Below are 22,581 nucleotides of genomic sequence, written 5' to 3' on the forward strand. Positions count from 1 at the left end.
AATCTAAAGATTCTTCATCAGTTACTGATGGTAGCATTCAGTGACAACATCAGTTTCTTAAACTGATGTAAAAACTGTTTATTAAAACTGGACATTAACTGACAAGTACCATCAGTAACTGACGTTTATAATCAGTTACTGTCAGAACATTACAAATTACTAATGAAACATCATTAGTTACTGATGCAGCATTATCAGTTACTGATGAAATATTACTTGATAAAAAGTACTGATTAGCTACATCATGTAGTTAATCAATACTTTTTATCAAAGGTCAACAACATATAAATTCTAATTGCTTTACAAACTGTTATAAATATTATTATTACTAAACTCATGTTACATAATCAAATTAAAGAATTTATTTTTAAGAAGAATGTGTTGAATTGTTGAAAAGCTTTTCTTGAGAAATAATATCTAATTGTAAGTATATACATTAAAAAAAATATTTTGCAGTTTATTTTCAATAGCAAAGAAAAGAGAGATACATGTTCCGTCAAAAATATGAATTTTTGGTCCAGTTAGAGGATTTATGGTCCATGTAAATTAAAGTCTTTGAGCATTTACTTACCGTTCCCCGTCATCGTTGAAAGCATAATCGCCCAAGATTAGATCGCGAAGTCGATATCTCGGTGGCAAGATGAGGGGTAGGCAAGGATCAGGCTCATTCATTTCGCAAGTATCTTCTCTTACGGTTACTTAATAAAGGGTTATTTGTAGCTCCCTATCTTCCATCGAAGATTTTAAAAGAGAAGAGTGAAATATGTCACTGTAAAGTACACGTCAAACACACACATAATCGTCACTTGATTATCACTGTACACAGTTTATTAATCACAAAATTTTATTTAATTTTCATTCAGCTTTTTATTTTACACACTCAAGATGGAAATAATAAAGGTTTTATCACTTCCACTTTGTATAAATAGAAAATCAAAATTTAAGATTTCCTATTAATAACAAAATAAATTATACTATTTGTTGATATACAATGAAAAACATATATATGAACAATTTTATAGTGTAATATGTATACATAATTTCATATATACATTTTTTTGCATATTAGTGTAATATTTAATAAGTCATTTAACACTTTATAAGTATAATTTAAAAAAAGAATTAAAAATTTGTTTTATATTAAGTGATGTTAAACATTCATAATTAGAATGAAAGAAGCAGTGAGTGACATTAACATTTTTATTAAAATTGAATTGAAATTAATTGCAACGCTGCAAACTAAAAATCTTTCAAAATCTTGACCAAGTTCTATCAATTATAATTGTAATTTATAATTGTAGTTTTTACTTTTTTCCGTGTTTAAATATATTCTGTTATTACATAGAATTAAATATATGATGTAAGGTACTTAAATTTAAAAACCCTGTTAATCGATTAATTTTTTATGATTTTGGAAATTATGTGATTTTATGTAATACGTACTAGCGCTAAAATAAAACATCAAAGCAAATTTTTTATTCAATAATGATTACTGTCCTGGGAATTAATGTATAGCATTTACTTGTAAATTTATTTAATGTTACTTTATTATTTTAATTTCTCTTGAGAACACAGCGACTAAATTAAATTTAAGAAAGATCACGCTAATTTAATTATTCTTCACGCTAACTTAATTAAATTTATGAGATACCTCTATACCATGAATTGCTAATTAATTTTCTATCAGATCATATTTTATATGTCCGTAACAATTAATTTCTAAAATTGAACTAATCTGTTAATTAATAACGTAATAAATTAATAGATATATATATATAAATGTCTCAATTACATTTTTCTCTTTTCTGTCTTTTGCTTTACCGTCTTTTTTTTGCTTCCTCTAACAGTTTTATATTGATTCATTTATTATGTTAATTATAATTTCTATATTTTTCGTATAATACACGGATTACGCACTAATACCGGAACAATAAAATACACGATTGTCAAGAATTATTTAGTTAAAGGATAACATTTATTATTGCATATGCTATAGTAAAACAATGTAGCAAGTAACAAATAAGCATTACGTTATTAAATGTTTTCTGTTAACATAAAAATATTCTGAAATTTTACAAGTATTTTTTATTATTTTTTACATACACAAAATTTTATTTCCAATCCTATCTTTTAAGAATTTCTTAAAAAATTTTCATTATCAAAGCATATCTAAACTAACGGTAGCAATCACTTTACTGGAAACTATCGGAAATAGAGTAAATCTAGGTCAAATCTAAAATTTTAAATAGCAACATAGATCGGAGTAGTATATCTTTGGATAAATCTTTTAATAACAAACTACTATCTTCTAAAAATTATTTGCTTTTTTTATGTCACGATTTACGAGGAAAATAAGGAAATGTCAGGATGAGCCATCCATTTATCTAGATGTAAAAAATTATCGGAGTTTAAATTAAAACTTTTAAGATCTTTGTTCCTATTAAAAATTTTAGATTTAACTCAGGTTCAATCTACTCCCGGTAAATTTTGGAACCAAAATGCCACCGTCAGATAATTTAGATAAACTTTAGTAATGCCAAAAAAAATCGTCCACGGATAATTTGATATACCCTGTATAATATGTAAAAACCAAACTTCAAATTTAATAGAAATATCAATTTATATTTAAAAAATATCAATTTTATACTTTTAAATATTTATATTTATTTCCCATATATATCCCCGAGATTGAAATATCCAGTAACATTACGCTGTCCTAAAGTTACGATAGCCTAAAGTTAAAATACATACGAGTTGGACGATAACTTATCGTAAGCTTCGTACGAAATGTTCGATCGAAGTGCAATCCATTTTACCGTGACTTAGTCTGGCTCCAACTCTAATTTGATATCAAGTGACAATGTATAGGAAAATTGACAAGACGAATAGTGTGTCTTCTTGCAATACTTTTCTAATAAGACACATCAATATCAATATACGATAATAATCCGCGTCGCGCTAACGAGTGTCATTATCTGATTTGTCTTTACAGAAAATTATTGAAAAGATTCAAATTTTTTTGGCACAAATATTACGATTGTTTGTGCTAAAAATCTAGCATTAAATTCGTTAAATTTAAAGCATGACAATGTATATATAAAATTATGTGTATTATTAAATGCGAGAGATAGATTCACTTTTAGATAGTTTAACACATAAATTAAATAAACTGCAGAATTTGGCATTTTATTTAAATGAATTTTAATTAATAATATTATACTTTTGAAAATATATATAATAAATTCCTATAATTCATGTAGAGCGTTAATTAACAATTTGATAGTTCACATAAACTTTATTATGTATTTATAGAAGAGAGTTACTAAAATTGTACTATTTAAGGTATTTTATTCATTATATTATATTTCTCATTTATTATTAACTTCAAGCAATATTGAAAGTTGTAGCTTAATTTTTAAATCACCTACTATTATATGTTTAACTTTTCATTAGGAATAAATTAATTTTTATAAACCTTTTGTAACTTAGTATAAAAAGTAAGATTTAAAAAATGGATCTTCTAAATTTTCTAAAATTTAATTTTTGAAACCGTTATATTTTTAAAAAGTAGTAAACTTGCACACAAAAATAATAAAAATATAGTTAAGATTTATACATATTAATATCAAATAAAAAAAATATTCAATATATGTTAATGAGATTAATGACGCGATTTGAAAACTCATGTTTAACACATTCGCATTTATCTTATCAAGTATAAATTAAGTATATTAATCATTTGTTTACAAGCTAGACATGATTTATTGACTGCACAATTATGTAGTCTTAGAATAATAAATATTATAGAATAATAAACAAATAAATTTTATAAAATGATAAATAAATAAATATTTGTTATAACTTAGCCAATTAGATAATTATAAAATTTAGGTGATTATGTGTTCTTCGTGATGGACATCTTAACAAACATACTGAATTTTATAAAAATATTGATTTAACATTTTTAATAATTGTAACATGTGCATAAAATAAACGTAACAATGCAGAATAGAACCGCAACATTAAATTATTATTGACTACATAAATGGGTTAATAAATTACATCAATCATATCTGATTTTTTTAATGGCACTCTCATCGCTCATGTTTTTTTAAAAGTTTGTATCACGCACATTAAGATGTAATCTAAAACTTTTTCCGTTTACATTTCTCATCGCTTATTTCATATTTTCATCACTTAAAGCTTTATTCAATAATAAGAAAAAGATTGATATAGTACGATTCAGGTAACCAATACATATTAGAAAAATGTCTCATAATCACAATTTAATCTTATCTAATTAATTTATAGCTTCAATAATAAATAAGCTAAATAAATCAACTAAAAATAATAATGTAAAAGTATTTTCTTGTGTAGATTTAATTTTATTATTCTAATAAAATTACACAAAGATTTGAATTTAATATAATAAAACTAAATTTTAAAAATTGATTATGTAAAATACACAGCTGATGATATTGATTATGTAAAATACATCTTTGCGAATTACGGAAACGTAAAATAAAAGAACCGAGAAATCAAATTGTGATTAAAGATTAAATTGTATCCATAAAATATCACTTGTTATAGTGACCCGACCGTACAAATGACGCACTTGCAAGCATGTAGATTTCCCTCCATTGTTGTTCTCGGAGAAACCAGAAAACTTAAGAAAAGTTATGCCCAACGTGTTAAGATTTACATTCATACGCCTCGCGGCCCGATGGAAACTTTATAGAAAGTTTTTTCATCCTCCACAAGAATTCCCAGCCGGATGTGTTGCGTTAAGGGATATTCCTACAGTATCTTAACTTTAAATTTAACACATATCGTCGACAAGATATCTCAGTGTTACCTGCAGTACAACTGTAAAATATATTTCTTCGAGTAAAGGTCTCAACTCATTAGCTATAATATATTTCCGTTTGTGTCTTATATATCCTTATATATTCTTTTATATATATGTTTATTGTATATCCAACAGTGCAAATATTAAAACGTGTTATACGGAAAAATTTTTTGGAAATAATCAATATATAAAAACGTAAAATTTAACAAGAAAATTGAATAGTTTTCAAAGTTCTTAAAATTATTTCTTTCTTTTCTACAAGCAATTAAAATGCAGGAAAAGCTATTTGTGCATTAATTAATATACAATTAAAAATAGATAAAGTATAATTGACTTTTAACTTACGTTAAAAGAACGTTAAACTTAAATTATAATTTAACTATGAAATTTATACTTTTTGCGGTTGTAATCTCTACAATCGTTATAACTTTTAAATTCTGCTGTCACTTTTAAATATCTTCTTTAATATATTTACATCTTTTATCTTCTTTACAAACGCATCTCTTTAAACACGCTGCAAAATTATTTTTCTCTTACTTTATGATACTAAGAGATTAATAACTTCTGCTAAATATTGTGTAAATTTGTAAAATAAGGTTTTGTTACAATAGAGCTATATAATTAACTTTTTTATCTACATACAATATTTTACTTTTTTTACTCTAATCTCAAATTTGAAAGTTTTATTATTATATTAACAAATTATTATATATATTTTATGACATTACAATCAATATTAGTGTTAACAGTGTTTCATTTAATAATCGATAATATCAAAATTTGTAATAAAAATATTTCTTTTTATTTTTTTATTTTCTAAATATAGAGTATGTAAGTAAAAATTAAAATTAAGTAATGTTTTTTCCAATGGAAAATTTGCTGATTAAACTATCTATTGATTATTCAATTTCTCTCTTTATAAAAACTAATTACATGTCAAACAGTCCTTTTTGTATATACACGTGATTCTGAAAGTGTCTCCATTTCTGTTCTAATTAATCTTTAATTAAAGCCCACGCTACGAATAGTATCAATCAAGAATGAATATAATGTTTTTCAAGGATAACCGTAGAGAGAAATAAACCGTACTAAACAATTTAAGAATATTCTGCTGGTAAAATCGATTCGAGAACACGAACGCAATTCCATTGGACGCGACAACAGCGTTTCTCCTTGAAATCATCGCCTGAGGTTTCAATCGTTTGTCAATCGATCTCTGTAACTAAGTGTAGAATTGCCAATAGTACTCTCAACTACAATTCAAGTATTTTATGTACGTTATGCACTTATCAACGAAACTTCTTGCGTTTTCTTTTCCAAATATTTTTATGTTTTTATTTGAAATGTAAATTACGTTAATTTATATTTATTAACAATTACAGTCTTCTAATTGAAGACTTATTTTATCAATTCAAACTATTATTTTATAATTTTTTGTTTATCTATTAAAATTTATTAAAATATAAATAAATCTCATTAAAATCGTGATCAACGTAATGGATATTTCAGATACTTAAATTGTCTGATATTTAAAAACTAAAAAATTAGAGAAGATTTAGCTTTAATAATTTTTCTCGGTTATCTCTATATAAGTGAAAAATCTATCAAATTGTAAAGTTTTAAAATAGTGATATATATATATATATATATATATATATATATATATATAAGCAATGTAATTTTTTAACAAAAAGTTGGCAATCTATTTTTAATTTGCTCCAATAAATTTTCGACTCTCTTAAGTACACAAGTCTTTTAAACCATTTTTTCACAACACGCGTATGCAGGTGTTATATTTTGATCACAAAACAACACTCCGCTTCAAAAACAACACTCATCAAAATCCACAGAGTACCACAACACGTGTATAAAATACTAACACCATAATTCAGATCTACACTATATATAGAAGTAAATTTCCCCGTGTTCATTTCCGTACCGCAAAAACGTTTGAGGATCCGGTGAAAATTGTCGTTATAATCACAACACTTAATAATTTCAATTTAACTTGTCAATTGTCTCCCAACTCTCCAAGTGAAATTTCGCCCGATCAATGGAACTTGTATGTCACACGTGTTTCCGTACAATCGAACCACGCGTCCGACGCTCCTTCGACGAAGTCTCGCGGTTAAATGACGACGCACCGCACAGTAGTAGTCGCTATGACGCTACCTAACGACGCCCACCCTCGTCGTGCCTCCCCTGTCGATCGGTGGTGCACTCACTTGTCTAAGAACGCCGGTGAAAAAAAGTTCAGAACTATAGTAAATGGAAGCAAGCGCATTACAGTTTTCATATCCCTTCTCATCATTATTATTCACTCTATCTCTAATCTACTAAACAAACTTTCTGATCATAATATTTTCGCTTGGGTGTCAAAACAGTTTGCTTTGTAATTTTCTACAATTGTAATCTGTTTTTGCTACATTATAACCGCTAATCAATAGACAAGATATACTCGTATTTCTTTCACATTTTGATTCTTACGTTTTTATATTATAAAGTATATTCTCTATTTTTATTCGCTCATACTATGCAATAGTTTATAGCTGAACCCCGCCTTTGTCATTAATTACGTCAGTAATGCGATGTTCACGTGACGCCTATATATCTCCATTCTTTTTGTTGATTTTTTTTGAATTAACTTTCCTTTATCTTTTAATAACGTAGATCAAATAATAATTACAGTAACAGCAATATCAGAAAACCCATAAGTAAGCACTGTATAAGTATTACACTTAAATTTAAATTGAGTCTAACACGTGCAAGTAAATCAACACTAACTTAAAATATGTTCGATATTGTCTAAATAGCACCATATAATAATTCTTTAATTTATAATTTTATTCAAAATATGTTTTTATTTTATAATCCTTTAACTTAATAACGTTCTAATTGATAATTTTATTTTTAATTCTTCTTATCATTGTTTCATTGCTACGATACAGTATATATATGGGATATGTTACTAAGAATTGTCTTACAAGAAAGAAGTGTGGAAAGTGTACAAATGCTCATGAGGATTGTGAGAGTTTTTTTGCTGTCGTTCAATTTCGACCTTTCGTATGGAGTAACTCAACCCTGCTGGTTTTCTCGAATGGCGTGTGAAAATTTACACTTGTCGCAAGGCGCGTTATTGACATTAAATTATTATACTCTACAAACATTTGATCAAAGTCTAAAAAAATTTATTAAAAACGAGTGAATTTATACGCCATCACATTGAATTTATAAATCATAAAACAAGCGTTTGATCTCTTAAAATTACAATATAATTTACCTGTACATTCTTTCTAGTAAAAAACAAAAATGATAATCTTTATAATTTAAATATTTCATATATATAATACGTTTTATGCTTTTAAATGTAAGACTCATAAAAATCATCCCAATATTAAAATTAAATAAATACATTTTCAAACATTATTTTAAAAACATTATTGTCAAATAAAAATTAATTAGTAATTTTGTTGTAAAATTAATTTAATTATTCCGTAAAATAAATTGATGATAACAAGCTAAAAACAATAAAAAGTAATTATAACATTTAGTTCTTTAAAATCTACTTTTTCTGTCATACCATATTATAAATAAAATTAATACTTCAAGTAACTTGATATTTTCCTAACATTGATTATTTTATTAAATAATAATAAATTTTTTATGCACATATATTACAATCATAATACATTACTTATAATACTTCTTTATATTTGTTAAGGTTTTTTGAAACCAATTATTACTACGTTATTAATAAATCTAGCTTTTAGATTATTTTGAACACTTACATCTCAAAATTTACTTTTTTGTTGTTTGTTTGTCCTATCTTAGATAATTGTGATCACGGAATCTTTTCATCATTCTAGATAATTTTATCTAGAGATTTTATCGTATCAAGAAAAGCGAATTTCTATTTCCAAAAATAGTGAAACAATAAACGAAAGAATACACTTGCTAAAAAAAAGTAGCACAAACTATTTTTGAATGAGAGCTTGAAATTAAGTATACGTATATAGAGATTTTCCTTGTTTATTTGTTTTCTTTATAATTTTCAAAGTAACATTAAATTCATTTTTTTAGGCATTATAAAGCAAAGACTCAATGTAATAATAGTTTTTACACATTTTAGTTATATACAGAATAATTGTAAATTAAAAATTATATATTCTATTTCAATATAAAGTACCACCATTTAATAATAAAATTTTTGCCGTCATTTATTGAGTCACTTACGAAAGCTATGTCGAAGCTATCTCGAATGACTCTCGATCGCAGGTCACGTCTAAAAGGAGAATGCCACGACGCGAATATAGAGCTTAATCGAATTTGCAAAATAAAGGATCTTGTTCATGCCGATAATGAGGTCATAATAATACGGGCTGCTTTACTTCATCAGAATGTAAAGATAATTTCTTTGAAGAATAATTTCAAATAGAAATCAATTTTTATTAACTAAAGTTTTACAAAATTATCAATTATAAACAGAAATATGATAAAGGATAAAAGATAAAACAATTTTTTCAAAAAACATTTAAACAAAAATAGATTTTCTTTTTGGAACTTAAATAAACAAAGTGTTTTTTGATGGATGTTTATTAGACGCTGAAAATAAATCTGGCAGTCAACGTCAAAGTTAGATATTACAATTTTGAGACTAATAGCATTAAATGATTAAAGAGTTAAAACGTTTCCCAGGATTTTTAGGACGTTGTAGCGTCTGCATCAAAATTTTTTTCCAATTTTGTTAATGTCACGCAAAAGTATCAACTTTTAACTTTAACATACATTTTGTCTTATTTCAATTTGATTCTTCATTTTCAAAAAGTTAAAATAAAAGACATTGATCGCGTGCGTTTGGTATTAATATCGCGTCGAGTATTATTTTCTTGCAATGATTAAAAGTTGTGACTTACAAAGTATTTTTTACTGTATTAAACATAAATCAATTAACTAAATTTGGCTGTCGCATTACAATTAACCAGTTCGCTGTGTATAAGCGAAAAAAAACCACAACTGACCATGACTCATATGTGAACATCATGCGATGTGATAGCTATATTTAGTTAACGAATTTATGTTCAGCAGTGAGAAATACTTCAGAACTGACTATTTGTACTCATTGGAAAAAAGTAATGCCAAAGATAATATTAATATCGGACGCATGCAATCAGTGTTTTTTATTTTAGCTGTATCTTGAAAATAAAAAATTAAATTGAAACGGAATAAAATGCATGTTAAAGTTAAAAGTTAATGCATTTTCATGGCATTAACAAAATTTGGAAAAAAAGTCAAGTCGGTACTACAAAGTCCTGAAAAATTATAGATATCTTTTTTTATCTCTTTTTTTTACGTTGTTTGTTCAACTGTTAAAATAATTATGTAAGATGATAAAAACCGGTTGCTAAAATATCAAAACTTTTTGCAGCATTATTATCATGTTTAAACATCCTGCATAATTATTTTAATTGTCCAACAAAATTATTTTTAGATGTATATGTAGTTAAATATCTAAATACTTTAGCAAAATCTTTTTTTTTGTAAATATGTAATTAAATTTTACTTTCATTTAAATTTTAAAAACGATTGAATAATCGAACAATCGAACAATCAAAATCACATTCGGCTAAAATTCTATTTGTAAAATGTTTGTCTACTACAAAGTATTCTTCTTAAATATAATCTATATGTCTGTAATCTGAAAGTATTGTATCCAAAAGAAAAAAAAACAAAGTAAATTTGATTTCTAATAAATTTTATTTTAATGAAACCTTAAGAACATATTTAAAGTACTTTCTTTTCAAATTCTTTCAAATACAATATTTTCAGATTTTAAATGGTAACTGGAAACGGAATATTTGTAACACTAAAAATTAAATTCTAAACAAATGCTTGCATTTAAATCTCAGAAATAATGATACAATTTCGAATTGCTTGTGCACTTCTGTGAGATTATACAAATGACAAAGGCAAAAGCGCAGCATCATGCATTAACTAACGTAAGAAATTGGGCCGTGGCTGTTGCATACTAACCGCAACAGTAATTTTGTGATGCAAATTACTGCAAGAGCTAAATATCTGAAGTACGCAATTAGATAAAGTATATTCTTGAAATACGGTTTCACTCACATATTCTATGTGAAATAATTCTCTAATAATTTAAAAATAAATAAAAAAGATTTATTATTATTATTAGATACTTTTGAATACATATAATAAATTATTTAATATTACTTTTCTCACTTATTTAGCTTCATAATTTAATAGTAATGTTATAAAATATTACTTTATTTAATTTGAATAATTTAATAATACAAATAAAAGAATAGTAAACAAAATGCATTTTATACATACACATATAATTTTAATTATTTTACCAAAAATTATATTTTCATTAAAACCGGTAATAAATTACATGTAACTTTATTATTTATAGTTATATATAAAATAATTAACCATGGACTTATTAAAGGTTAATCGTCACAGATTTTCATATTAATTATTATTAATTTACATGGAAATATTATAAATATTAAAAGAAATGTTTATTATTTTCATATATTATAAATTCTTTTACATAAAATCTATTTTAGAAGATTATGACAAAACTTTATTTTTTCTCATAAAATATTAATTACACATAATATGTATGCAAGATATAAAAATTATTACATTGCTAACTTTCAAACTCCGTTAAATATTGTAGATAAAACCATAAGGATACCACAAGATCAAGAATAGATCATTTAACTTCATAAGAGAAGTGTCCGTTATACGGAGGCTTTAAACTCTAAAGTTAACTCCAAAATCCCTACACCTTCAGACTCGAGTTAAATTACATTTAAATTTTAAGCCAACGTGATTACGTCACTCCTAAAAAATTGTGATAAATGTCAAAGTGAAAAAAATATAAATCTTAATTTTGAAAGAAATTCTATCGTATCATTTATAATAATTTAACAATTCTTTCATTATTATCTCTTTACTAAACGTATTTTTATAGAAAATTTATGATAAATATAAATTAAAATTCTTCCTTCTGTAAGTATAACTTTAATTAAATCTTTACAATTTTACTAAATACGATAATTATTTATAATTTTACAAAAAAATGCAAAATGCTTCTCATTTAAAACATCTCACTAAGAAAATATATGAGATCTAAATAAAGTTTTGATAAACATTATAGCTTATTTATAGACCAACAGATAACAGATTAAAAGTTGATTGAACTTTTTATAATTGTCTTTGAAAATCAGATTGTTTTACATATACAAAAATATAAATAAAAAAATATTTTTATACAAATTGTATTCAAAAATATTATTTTCTAGTGAAGTTATTATATAGCTTCCAATAAAAAATATTATTTTCAGTGAAAGCTACATAATGTAATTATTACTTTCCAAAATAAACTGAATCTTTATTTCAATACAAAACAATATATATAAAATTAGAAAATAAAAGAAAATAAATTTTTAATTAATTCAATATTGTATATGTAATATTATGTTTTTAAAATATATTTTATGTAACCAAGTAATTATTTTGAGTTTATAATAAACTTTACAACATGCTTTAAAAATGCAATTAATCGCATTATACTAAGTTAATAATAATGTTTAGCAACAAAAATTTATTTTATGTGCATTTAAATAAACAATTAAAAAAAAACCTTTTTGTTTATTTTCTCATTTTTAATATTATCATTTAAATACAAAATAAAAAAAAATTATATATATATCTCTGTTATCATATAAAATAATTTTTATTTTTTTATTTTTGTCATAACATGTCATTTATAAAATAATCTCAAAAAATACGCAATCTAAATTTTGTTCTTATATTTATAAGAACAGAAAAATCTAATATTTTTAATCAATAAAACATTTGCTAATATTAAAATAAACAATTTTTCCATGAAATTATCTTTTGTAAGTGTTGATTTTTAATATTTTTAGTACTATATTTAAATTGTGTACCACATCTATACAAATCTTAAATTTCCTTTTACCATCAATAGATAAATAATTTACGTATAAATTAGATATAAAACATAAAGATATTAATAATTGGTTCGTAGCTAAATTAGTTTTGTAATCTATAAAATGAGTTGAATAAAACTAAAATAATTAAAGAATTTTAACCAATTGTTGGTATTCAACTTTACGATAATACAGCGATCTTCAAAACTTAACTTCAATTAATTTAGATTTATGCAAAAAAATGCATATTTAAAATATCTCGTAATAACTATACTATCATAATAAACTATTTTAAAAAGTTATAATGTAAGAAATAAATAAAATTATGACTCACAACTTAGGACGTTAACTTGATCGCCGTAACTGGGTAATATTAGAACGGGTAACCAATGCTCAGTTGGTAAAATAAAAGTTTCGAGTACTGATACGCGAACGTCTTTAAAAAAAAAGCTAAAGAATTAACACACACAAATACTCAATACTTTTACTATTATCTTTATTATTAAATAAATGAATATCAGTATTTTGGAGCATCTCTCTAGAATTACATGTTATGCCGACGTGTTCTCCATTTCATATCTTTCCAGGTCGACGATGATACCGGTGACGCCACTACCAACAACGCCGTCGCCCAATTTCGTCAATAATACGTCGTGATGTTACATAAAAGTCAAACGTCGACACTTATATAACGCGAGACGTTTGAGACGCGATGAAGACAACGAGCGAATAATGCAATGTATGAATCGCCGTGTAAGCGAAATATTTACACGCTCATGTAATCGACTCTTATGCGCGCAAATGGCTGCGCCTTGCCCTCTTCTAGAATGCTACAAGGTAAGAAGCACTGTTTCGTAACGCGAGTAACGAGAGTATAAGCATTTCAAAGTCAGCGGGTGCGCTGGTTTTGTCCAGCGGGAGTTGTAATAAGAGCCGCGACGCCGAACAAATTAGAAACAAAGGTCCGAAATCAGAGATGACAAAGACATCAAGATATCCTGTAGTGTCACTTAGACTTCACAGGAAATACTATACAAGACATGAGATGATGAGCGACGGTAAAGTGCTATTGCGAAAAATTGATCTCTGATATATCAAATGATGAACATAAACAAAGATTTCTAATTTAAAATAGTAAATAATTAAAAATAGCGAAATAATTAGGGATGTTTTGGCTGTACAATATCAGCTGAAAGTTATCAAAATTTAAAAACTTTAGACTCTTCTTCTTACATATTTATTTATTTTTTTTTAATCTTAATTAACGACAAAAAATTTTGGTTGCGTATATTTGAATTTTGACTTTAAAATCAGGTAAAAAAAACAAAGCAACAAATAATTTGATTTATAATAGATTATTGCAGTGTAAATGCTGCCTATGCCATATTTTGATGCAATTTCAGATAAATAATTTTTAAATGAGTAAGTGTATCCAAATGACCTTTTGCGCGAATATTTATTTAGAGTTTTATTAGTATAAGTAAAAAATTTGACAATGTTACTTATGATCTTGTAATGTCACTTTCTTATAAAATTTGTAAATAAGTACCTCAAAATTTTACAGTTACTGTATAATAATTTACGTAATTTTACATAAGAACCAAACAAACTCGATACTTTTACTTTACAAACAAAAAATAAAATAACTTATTCCATTAAGAGAATTAACTGTTCTCAAATACGCAAATACTCTAACATAATAATAGATCAATTTATCAAATTTTTATATTTTTGATAATATATTAGCTGTAATACGTTATTAAACAGATATCGTTGTAATAGTACTGTTAAATAGTACTGTTAAAAAGTTTTAACATGAGAAAAAAATAACTTCATAATTTATTTCGAATTTAAAATAAATTGTATAAAAATTATGGAACAATCTTATTTGTAAACACTACACAGAGAGAACAATTTTGCTGTATTATCTAAAGATTTAACTAGATACAGATCTAAAGATAATTTTTTTTTCATCATAAAAATAATTATGAAGAACGTTCAACCATGATGGCCAATGTTGCTAAATGTTTTGATATTCTAGCAACCAGCTTGAGCGTCTTACATAATCATAATCATTTAATCTAACAAAATTATTTTTAGATCTGTTAATAAAGTCATTATTTCTATGTAAATGTTTTAAAACACGTTAATTTCTACATAGCAATTAATTGTATTATTTTAAGAAGGGCAAGAAAGGCTTCATTGTCTAGTTTCCTAGATTCCTAGATATTCATATATCGTAATGAAGATAAAGAAAGAACCAACACCATAACAAAAACTAATTTGCCTTTCAAACAATAAGATATTTAAATTGTAATCCCCGTTCCCAGAATTAATTAAGTAGACATTATAACAAATTGTACATTTAGGTTTATGTGCATACATTAGTGCGTACATTGATTTTTTTACTTTGAAAATAATAAATACGAAAAACTGAATAAAGAACGTATATTTTTTTATTGTTTTACTAATAATTGATTACAAAAAAATATTAACTATTTTATACTTTATAAGGTAATTTTGCATAAAAACTTATTCAAATAAAAAAAAAAATTTGTTTAAAATTCCACATCTTTGTGAATCTGCACAGTTAAAAAATTTCTGTTAAATTTCATGCATATCACGTGTCCCAAACTGTCTACTCAAATATTTGTGTTATTTAACACAAGATATGTTAGAAAATAACATAAATATATGTAAAAAATTAATTTAAAAAATATTAGATTTCGACACAGATTGGAAACGAATGCGGAAACATATTTCTTCGGTAAAATTAACATTTATAATATGACATATATGTTGACACGTACAATGTATTTATTTACCTTAGACTTTATGTTTTAAAACTTCATTATTCTTATGTTATTTTTTTATTTGTTTACAAATTATGTTATTTTAACGCTAAAAAATGTTAAATATCAACTTAACACAAAATATTTAAATAACGTCATCATGTTATGTTCAATTAACACTTGCGTATGTTAAAAATTTAACACAAAAATTTTGACTAGAACCAAATTTAACATAAATACAAAATGTTTTCTACTGTATACATTTATTTTATCTTTAATACTTATATATTAACTTTTTTACCTATTTCTGCTTGTTAAGAAAAAATTGTTAATAGCTTTTTGAGTTCAGATATACATTTTCTTTTTTGTTCTTTATTTTACATTAGGCATTAATTTTTACTATATTTGCAGACATTAATAAAAATCAATATTTTTTCCGAATAAACCTTTCTAGATGAATACAATTTTTATGTTTTAAATAAAATTATGCACTGTAGTAATCCAAATATTTTGTAATTTCGTAATTAATTATTAAGAATGCAAGACGTCCATCTTTAACATTAATTTAAAATTTGTTAAAATTACAATCAGTAAATTCTATTAAAACCGATTGTAATATAAAAACTACTTCATTCTATAATTATTTAATTTTGCAGTTGTTCATCCAAAATTAAATATTAGCAAATATTAAACGTATTAATCTGTCCTGATACTTTCAATCATGCTCGCTGGAGAATCCACCAAGGTTTTTTCGCCGCTCCTTCGTTCGAAATATTGGTAATATGTAATTCTTATCTCTTGCCCTCTCCCGTTTCCCTACCCTTCCTCTCGTAATCCGCCTTATGTAATGACGGTAATGTAACCAAATGTATGTAACGCTTGCATAAGATAGCCCCTACCCTACCTACACGTCGAGCGGCGACGCGGAGCCGCGGCATAATCTATTGTTTGGCAATAGTTATGGTTCGTTGTGTAACGGACTAGTTAACGGAGGCGATCGATAAGTAACACGGCATTGCGTTGTACAATGTAGCCGACGCTACAAGGGAAGGCACCAAGGAGGGAAGCAAATTAAGAAAGCAGCTCGCCGGTTTGCCTTTGGCACCGACAGAGTTGGATCGCTTTCGAGAAAGCATCGAGATTTTCGATCCTTTTGATAAAAAATGCCACAAATATATAACACACAAACAAATGTAATACAAACACAACAAGCGTTAAGACCTATTGACATTTATTAGCTTCTCTAATTTATAAATATTTTTACTTTATTAAAATACGGACAAATTACGCGAAAATAAACCTAAGCTGCAAAGATCTAAGCATAATAAAAATATTTTATAATAAAAATATAAATTGATATTGATTCATTGATTAATATTCATTCATTATAAAAAAATTAATTTAAAAATTAATTACAATAAAATTTATCTGTTCAAATCTTTAACCTTTTTAACACATTATTTTAATGTTTAATTCTGTAACTGGTTATTCGGATTTTATTAAAAATTTTACAACTACATATGTTTTGTGATATGAAATACTCCCTGAATATAGCCATATTAGATTACAGATTACTCATGGTGAGATTAATTAAAAAAAAGTTAATTAAAATTGACTTGAGTTTACTGTTTTGTAAATGAATGTAAGCCACTTATATCCTAAATATATTTTTTTATCTGCAACCGAAAATACTACAATTTATTAATAAAGTAACTCATTTTTCATTCAAATGGATCAATCATTTTGAAAACTTCAAAGAATTTAGTTTTTAAAAATATATTTTTAAAAATATTAAATCTTTAAAAATATTTTAAAAAATATTAACATTCTTAATTAACATAACTGTTGATAAAAAAGTATTCTCATACGTACGTATAAAATTTACATAAATTTTTTATAAACAATTAAGCAAAACAAAAATTAAATTGCTTATTTACAATTCAACAAAACTTTACTAAAAAAAAAATATGAACAATAAGTTTCGGAAATGCAAATCGATGAAAATAAATGTAAGACGGCCTATATCGGTCACAGCAAATCTTAATGCTGAATAATAATTTAAATTATTATTTAACACCAACATCCTCTGTAACCGATAAAGGCTGCCTTACATTTATAAAAGAAATATAACTTATATAATTTTCTTGTCTCTAATTGACTTCTAGATTTTAATAATTGCATGATTCAGTTAAATTTAAATAACTATGACGTAAGCGTAAGGATTATCTAATCATTTTTCATTCTATGCGTAATATTTTACGCTTGTTATTGATGTATAATATTTCTTTGTTCGTTATTAGTTTTCAGCTAAGATACGGGACGATGATTTCGTGAGACTTTAATGAGTCTCAGAGGGAACCAATCGTTAGAAGATCGTGTCCACGAGTCGTGATTCTTGGATCCTTATTTTGCTCAGCGAGATCTACAGTTTGTCACGACGTAATCAATTTGCGGTCGTATGTAACGAAAATTTAATGAGTTTTTTTATCTGAAGGAGAATCACGTAATGCACTCGCGCAATAAGCGTTGCAGGGGCACATGATATGCAACTTTTCATAACTGTACACATATCGTGTGACTATTTTGAAATCGTTTGCGAATGAATAGAGATATACATATTTCACACCGTTGGTTGCCTTTCACCCTTAAATGGGCACGCTGGAATATTACGCGGCATTTAAGATTAGATATAACTATGGGAGAAAAAAAATTAAAAGAGACTAAGCTGCATAAGATTAAATCTATGATTATAAAGAAAAATTATGGCAAAAACTATTTTTAATAATTTTGATGATAAACTTTTATGGTAAATATCATTTTATTATTGTACAAAATTTTTACAACAAACAAATAATTACTCTGTTTCATAACTTAGATAATAATATAGATAAACTCGTTTTTGTATGCAAAATGATTGATCGGAAAATTGCGAAACTTAGTTCAGTCAGAGTATCAATTATCATTCTCCAATTTTTCCATTACTTTCACTAATTTCTCTTATTTTTCCGTTACTTTACAGCGGAAAAGTTGGCAATTGATGTTTTGCATTGACATCAATCATAAATATCGCGCATGGCACACACAGTTATTCCCAAATTGATTGAGTATCAATTAAATATAATAGATATAATATTTGTTTGATTATGCGCTTTGATTAATCTAGATATTTATGTATTTATCTAGCTAACCGTATATTATGCTGATACATCCAACTACAGCATAGAGATCAATACATATGAGAAAATTTAAGATTGTCACTCTTTGAGTAGCTGATATGATTGATATGTATAACCATGATTTTAGTGATGTAACATTTCTCCTTCAAAATTGTGATCCTGACAGCGAATTACGCTAATAATATCATGTATATTATGTATATTGTGGTCATCAAAAATTGTAATTTAACAGTATTTTTTTTTTTTTAATTTTTTAAGTCTACCTTTTCCAATTATAACTTAAAAGTGTTTATAAATTAGTAGAAGCGTTGTTGAACCATAAAGCGATATTTTACGAGTAGTCTCATCTTTCATTGGAGAGTATTTATTCTGACTGTATTTATTCAATCAATAATCAATAAAGTAAGAATTAGCATTTAATTGAAATCATTAAACGGATTACTATGAAGACCATATTAAGTCACGTAAAAAATTTGTCAAAACAATTATGAAAACAACTTTCAAACCTATAAATGTTATCGCATGGAAAAAAGAAGTTAGTTGCAATTAGTAGCAGTAGTAAAAATCTGTGTAAATAACAAATTTTAGCTATATACAACTGAAATTTAGCTACCACGTAAAGATTCGTACTATTGCAACTAATCTCTCCGATTTTTCCATGCGCGTTTTCACAGCTGATATTTTATATGTTGACGCCGACGGCACGTAACAGGCAACGCACACGAAATATTTTTTTCATTTATTTTTTGTTTTTCTACTTAACGACAACTCATGTTCTAATTCACGGATCTTTTGACTCGTTTTAAGCTCCGCATCTGCACTATTTAAGTTAACGCTACATAAAAAATATACATAGAAAATATAAAAAGCTTACACAAAAATTTTGTACAAGATATCTTAACAAAAAATAATTCAAGAAAAAATTTTCTGATTAAAACAAAACACACTCTCGAATAATTTTAAACTTATACGTCTTAAGAAAAACCGTACATTCATGATAGAAAAAGTCCAAAAGGAAAAAATCATTTAAATTCTATTATCACAAAAATTTAAGTAATTGTTACACGATACTAATTGTAAGTATGATTAAGAAATTAGAGTAAAACGCAATATGGCAATATGTTCTGTTTTAGCTGCTAAGTGAGATTAAGAATTTTTCATATAACATAAATTATATGACATATAAATTTCCACTTTATTTGAAATTAACAAAATCTGTATATACTATTTGCCAATTGCTAAAAATATTCAGCACGCACGTATTCATTGCGCCACTGATACACGAAACGACTTAAACCAATCCAAATCAAACAAGCAAACGAAAAATAAATATGAATGAATAACTTGTTTCAATAAGTGCGAATGGTACCGTCAGTATGGCGACACGAACAAACGTACTTAAATCTTCTATTTAAAATACAAGATTAGAAAGCCTATGTCAATCACAGCGGTTCTTAGAGCCAAATATTAATTTTAATGAAAACCATTGCGTTTGTCGTTTCTGAATCACACGGAATGTAGGAAGATGCACGTTCAAACTCTGATAATGATATTTTTCGCAAAAATTCTTCAGTTTTCAAGATAAGAAGGATTGTAGAGATGATTGTAGATGTCGAAATTGACTGACAATTTAACTATGATATTACATTTCTAGTTCTGTTCTAGTTTAACTTAACAGCTGCGTTTTACAATCCTTTGTTTTATATGCTCCTTGTTTTTGTCCTGAATCAAGATATTTTTTTCAAATGTGACAGAGAAAACCGAGAAAAATAAAGATATTTTTTTTCTATTTCGCTAATAACTCTGATATACTGATATATCATTATATTATCTATTACTTCAAATTCTATTTTAAACGATTAAATTGCGCGGAAAAAATACCCGTTTCAATAAAGATATTATCTTAATACGAGTCTACCGCGAGAGTTAATTAATCATAATTTTTAATTGTAGCTATAATAGGTAATTCTAATTATTGTAAGAAGTCACGTTTTCTATTTCCTAGTATTTGTCGCAATTGCATTAAAAAATATAGTAAGTAATGTGACAATACATAAAATAGCCAGAATTAGATGCGCATGATTAATTTCTTCTTTTTAAATATACTTCTTGTTAAATAGAATTTTTAATAATGATGACATTTATTTGATTAAGTCAAAAGATTTATCTTTTTTAACTGAGTCTCTTGCCCAGTTCTCCTTTTATTTTTTCTTTCTAATGAAAAAAGAAAAGAAGGAAAGACAAGAAAAAGAAATGAAAGAAAAATCGTGTGAGAAATTCAGTTTAAAAGAACAGGCCAAATGTAACTTTCAATGGTAAAAAAACTTTGAGTATAACTAGAAATTTTATATACCTAATCATAAAATGCTAACTAAATCTTTATAGTCAAGTCTCAAACAATGTAGCTGTAAAAAGTGTAAAATATTAAGTTCAAAAGCATGATGACCAGAAAATCTGTTTGATCTCATCAAAATTCATTTTACCTTGTTGGAATACTAAATTCATATTTTTCTCAATGTAAATTTTTATTGCGATTTCATAAGAATTTCGGCTGATTTAAAGATTTTAAAGTAATATATAAGACATATTATAAGACAGAGCATAAACAAATTTTTTAAATATTTTTTTCATGTTATATTAAACTTTTTTTTATGTCTATATTAAGTAACTTTATTAACGTAAATTTTATTTAGCATACATTAATTTTACTTTAATAAAAAGCAAAAAAAAAAGTAAAACAGCTAAAATTTAGAATAAAAAAATGTATTATTAGGAATTCAGATCAATATTTAGACGGAAAGATTTATTATAACACTACGGAATTTTGAAAATATCTACGACATTGGTTTAAAAACCTGTGAATATTTTTAGATGGTTTAAAGGAAGACTAAACTAACCTAGTTTATGGTAGTAGATTCCTTCTTGTATATAACTGCATACTATGTCCGTTTTATGACCGTTCCGAGTAAGCATTTCGGAGCGTCACAGTGTTCGCACGTGTCGACTTCCGTTTGTTTTTAACGATCGCCATTTCCGGCGTTATTCTTTGCAGTGCATAACGTATTATTTAGGTGATTTTTCTCGCAAATGTGCCACGTTTTCGGAGTCATCCGCCATAAAAGCGACTAAATTGACCGTTACTTTGTTTGATTTCTATGCGTTGTTATTGTTTGAGGTGTTACGTCTTCTCGTTAATATAAGCGCCTATTTTCGCGCATTTATGCAACAATCGTAGGGCCACCGAACCACGCTTTATTACACAGTATTGTATAACTGGAATATACCAGTGCATTATACGTGTATTATTTCTAGCACATGATATAACTTGTGACAAATAGATATTTATCTTTAATCCCACTCAAATATATAGATAATTCATAAAGTACTCTTGTAAACAAAAATAAATTGTTTAAAAAATGCATTAAAAAAAAAAAAATTTGAACAAGTCTCTCTCTTAATAAAGTTACCATTAATGTAGAAATTGTAATAATTAATAATATATACTGAATAATCAATTTACTCTGTATTATTTTTCTAGTTGCCTAAAATGAAAATAAACCGAGTTTTGATAAAAATATTATATTAAGTAAATTTACTAAATTAACTAAATTTTGTGTAGTTTGGCTAAAATTATATTAAAATAAATATAAATTTTTAAACTGTTTAAAACCATTAACTCTTGCAAATATAATTTTTTAAAGAACTATTTAAAAAACAGTTTTTTTTTGCAAATTTCTGTAATTGTAAAAAACTTAAAATTAAGTGTATAGATATACAGATAA

The 22,581-nt window shown here is 25.8% G+C and overlaps 1 protein-coding gene across 3 annotated transcripts in view; it reads right to left on the minus strand.

Annotated features, from left to right (window-relative positions):
- Nucleotides 1-6,995, minus strand: part of LOC105194352 (potassium channel subfamily T member 2) — a 255,391-nt gene extending 248,396 nt beyond the window's left edge. Inside the window, exons 1-2 of one of the 3 annotated variants that reach the window (XM_039453282.1) lie at nt 6,730-6,995; nt 572-816 (exon numbers count right to left, since the gene is read on the minus strand). In XM_039453282.1, coding sequence (XP_039309216.1) covers nt 572-596 — 25 coding nt within the window. In that variant the 5' untranslated portion in view covers nt 597-816; nt 6,730-6,995. Of the gene's footprint in view, nt 1-571; nt 1,264-6,729 lie in introns of those variants that run through there. The other 2 variants (XM_039453279.1, XM_039453301.1) reach the window with 2 other exon arrangements.
- Between the last annotated feature and the right edge of the window lie 15,586 nt (nt 6,996-22,581).

Source organism: Solenopsis invicta, chromosome 1 (assembly GCF_016802725.1).
Source record: "Solenopsis invicta isolate M01_SB chromosome 1, UNIL_Sinv_3.0, whole genome shotgun sequence".
NCBI lineage: Eukaryota > Metazoa > Arthropoda > Insecta > Hymenoptera > Formicidae > Solenopsis > Solenopsis invicta.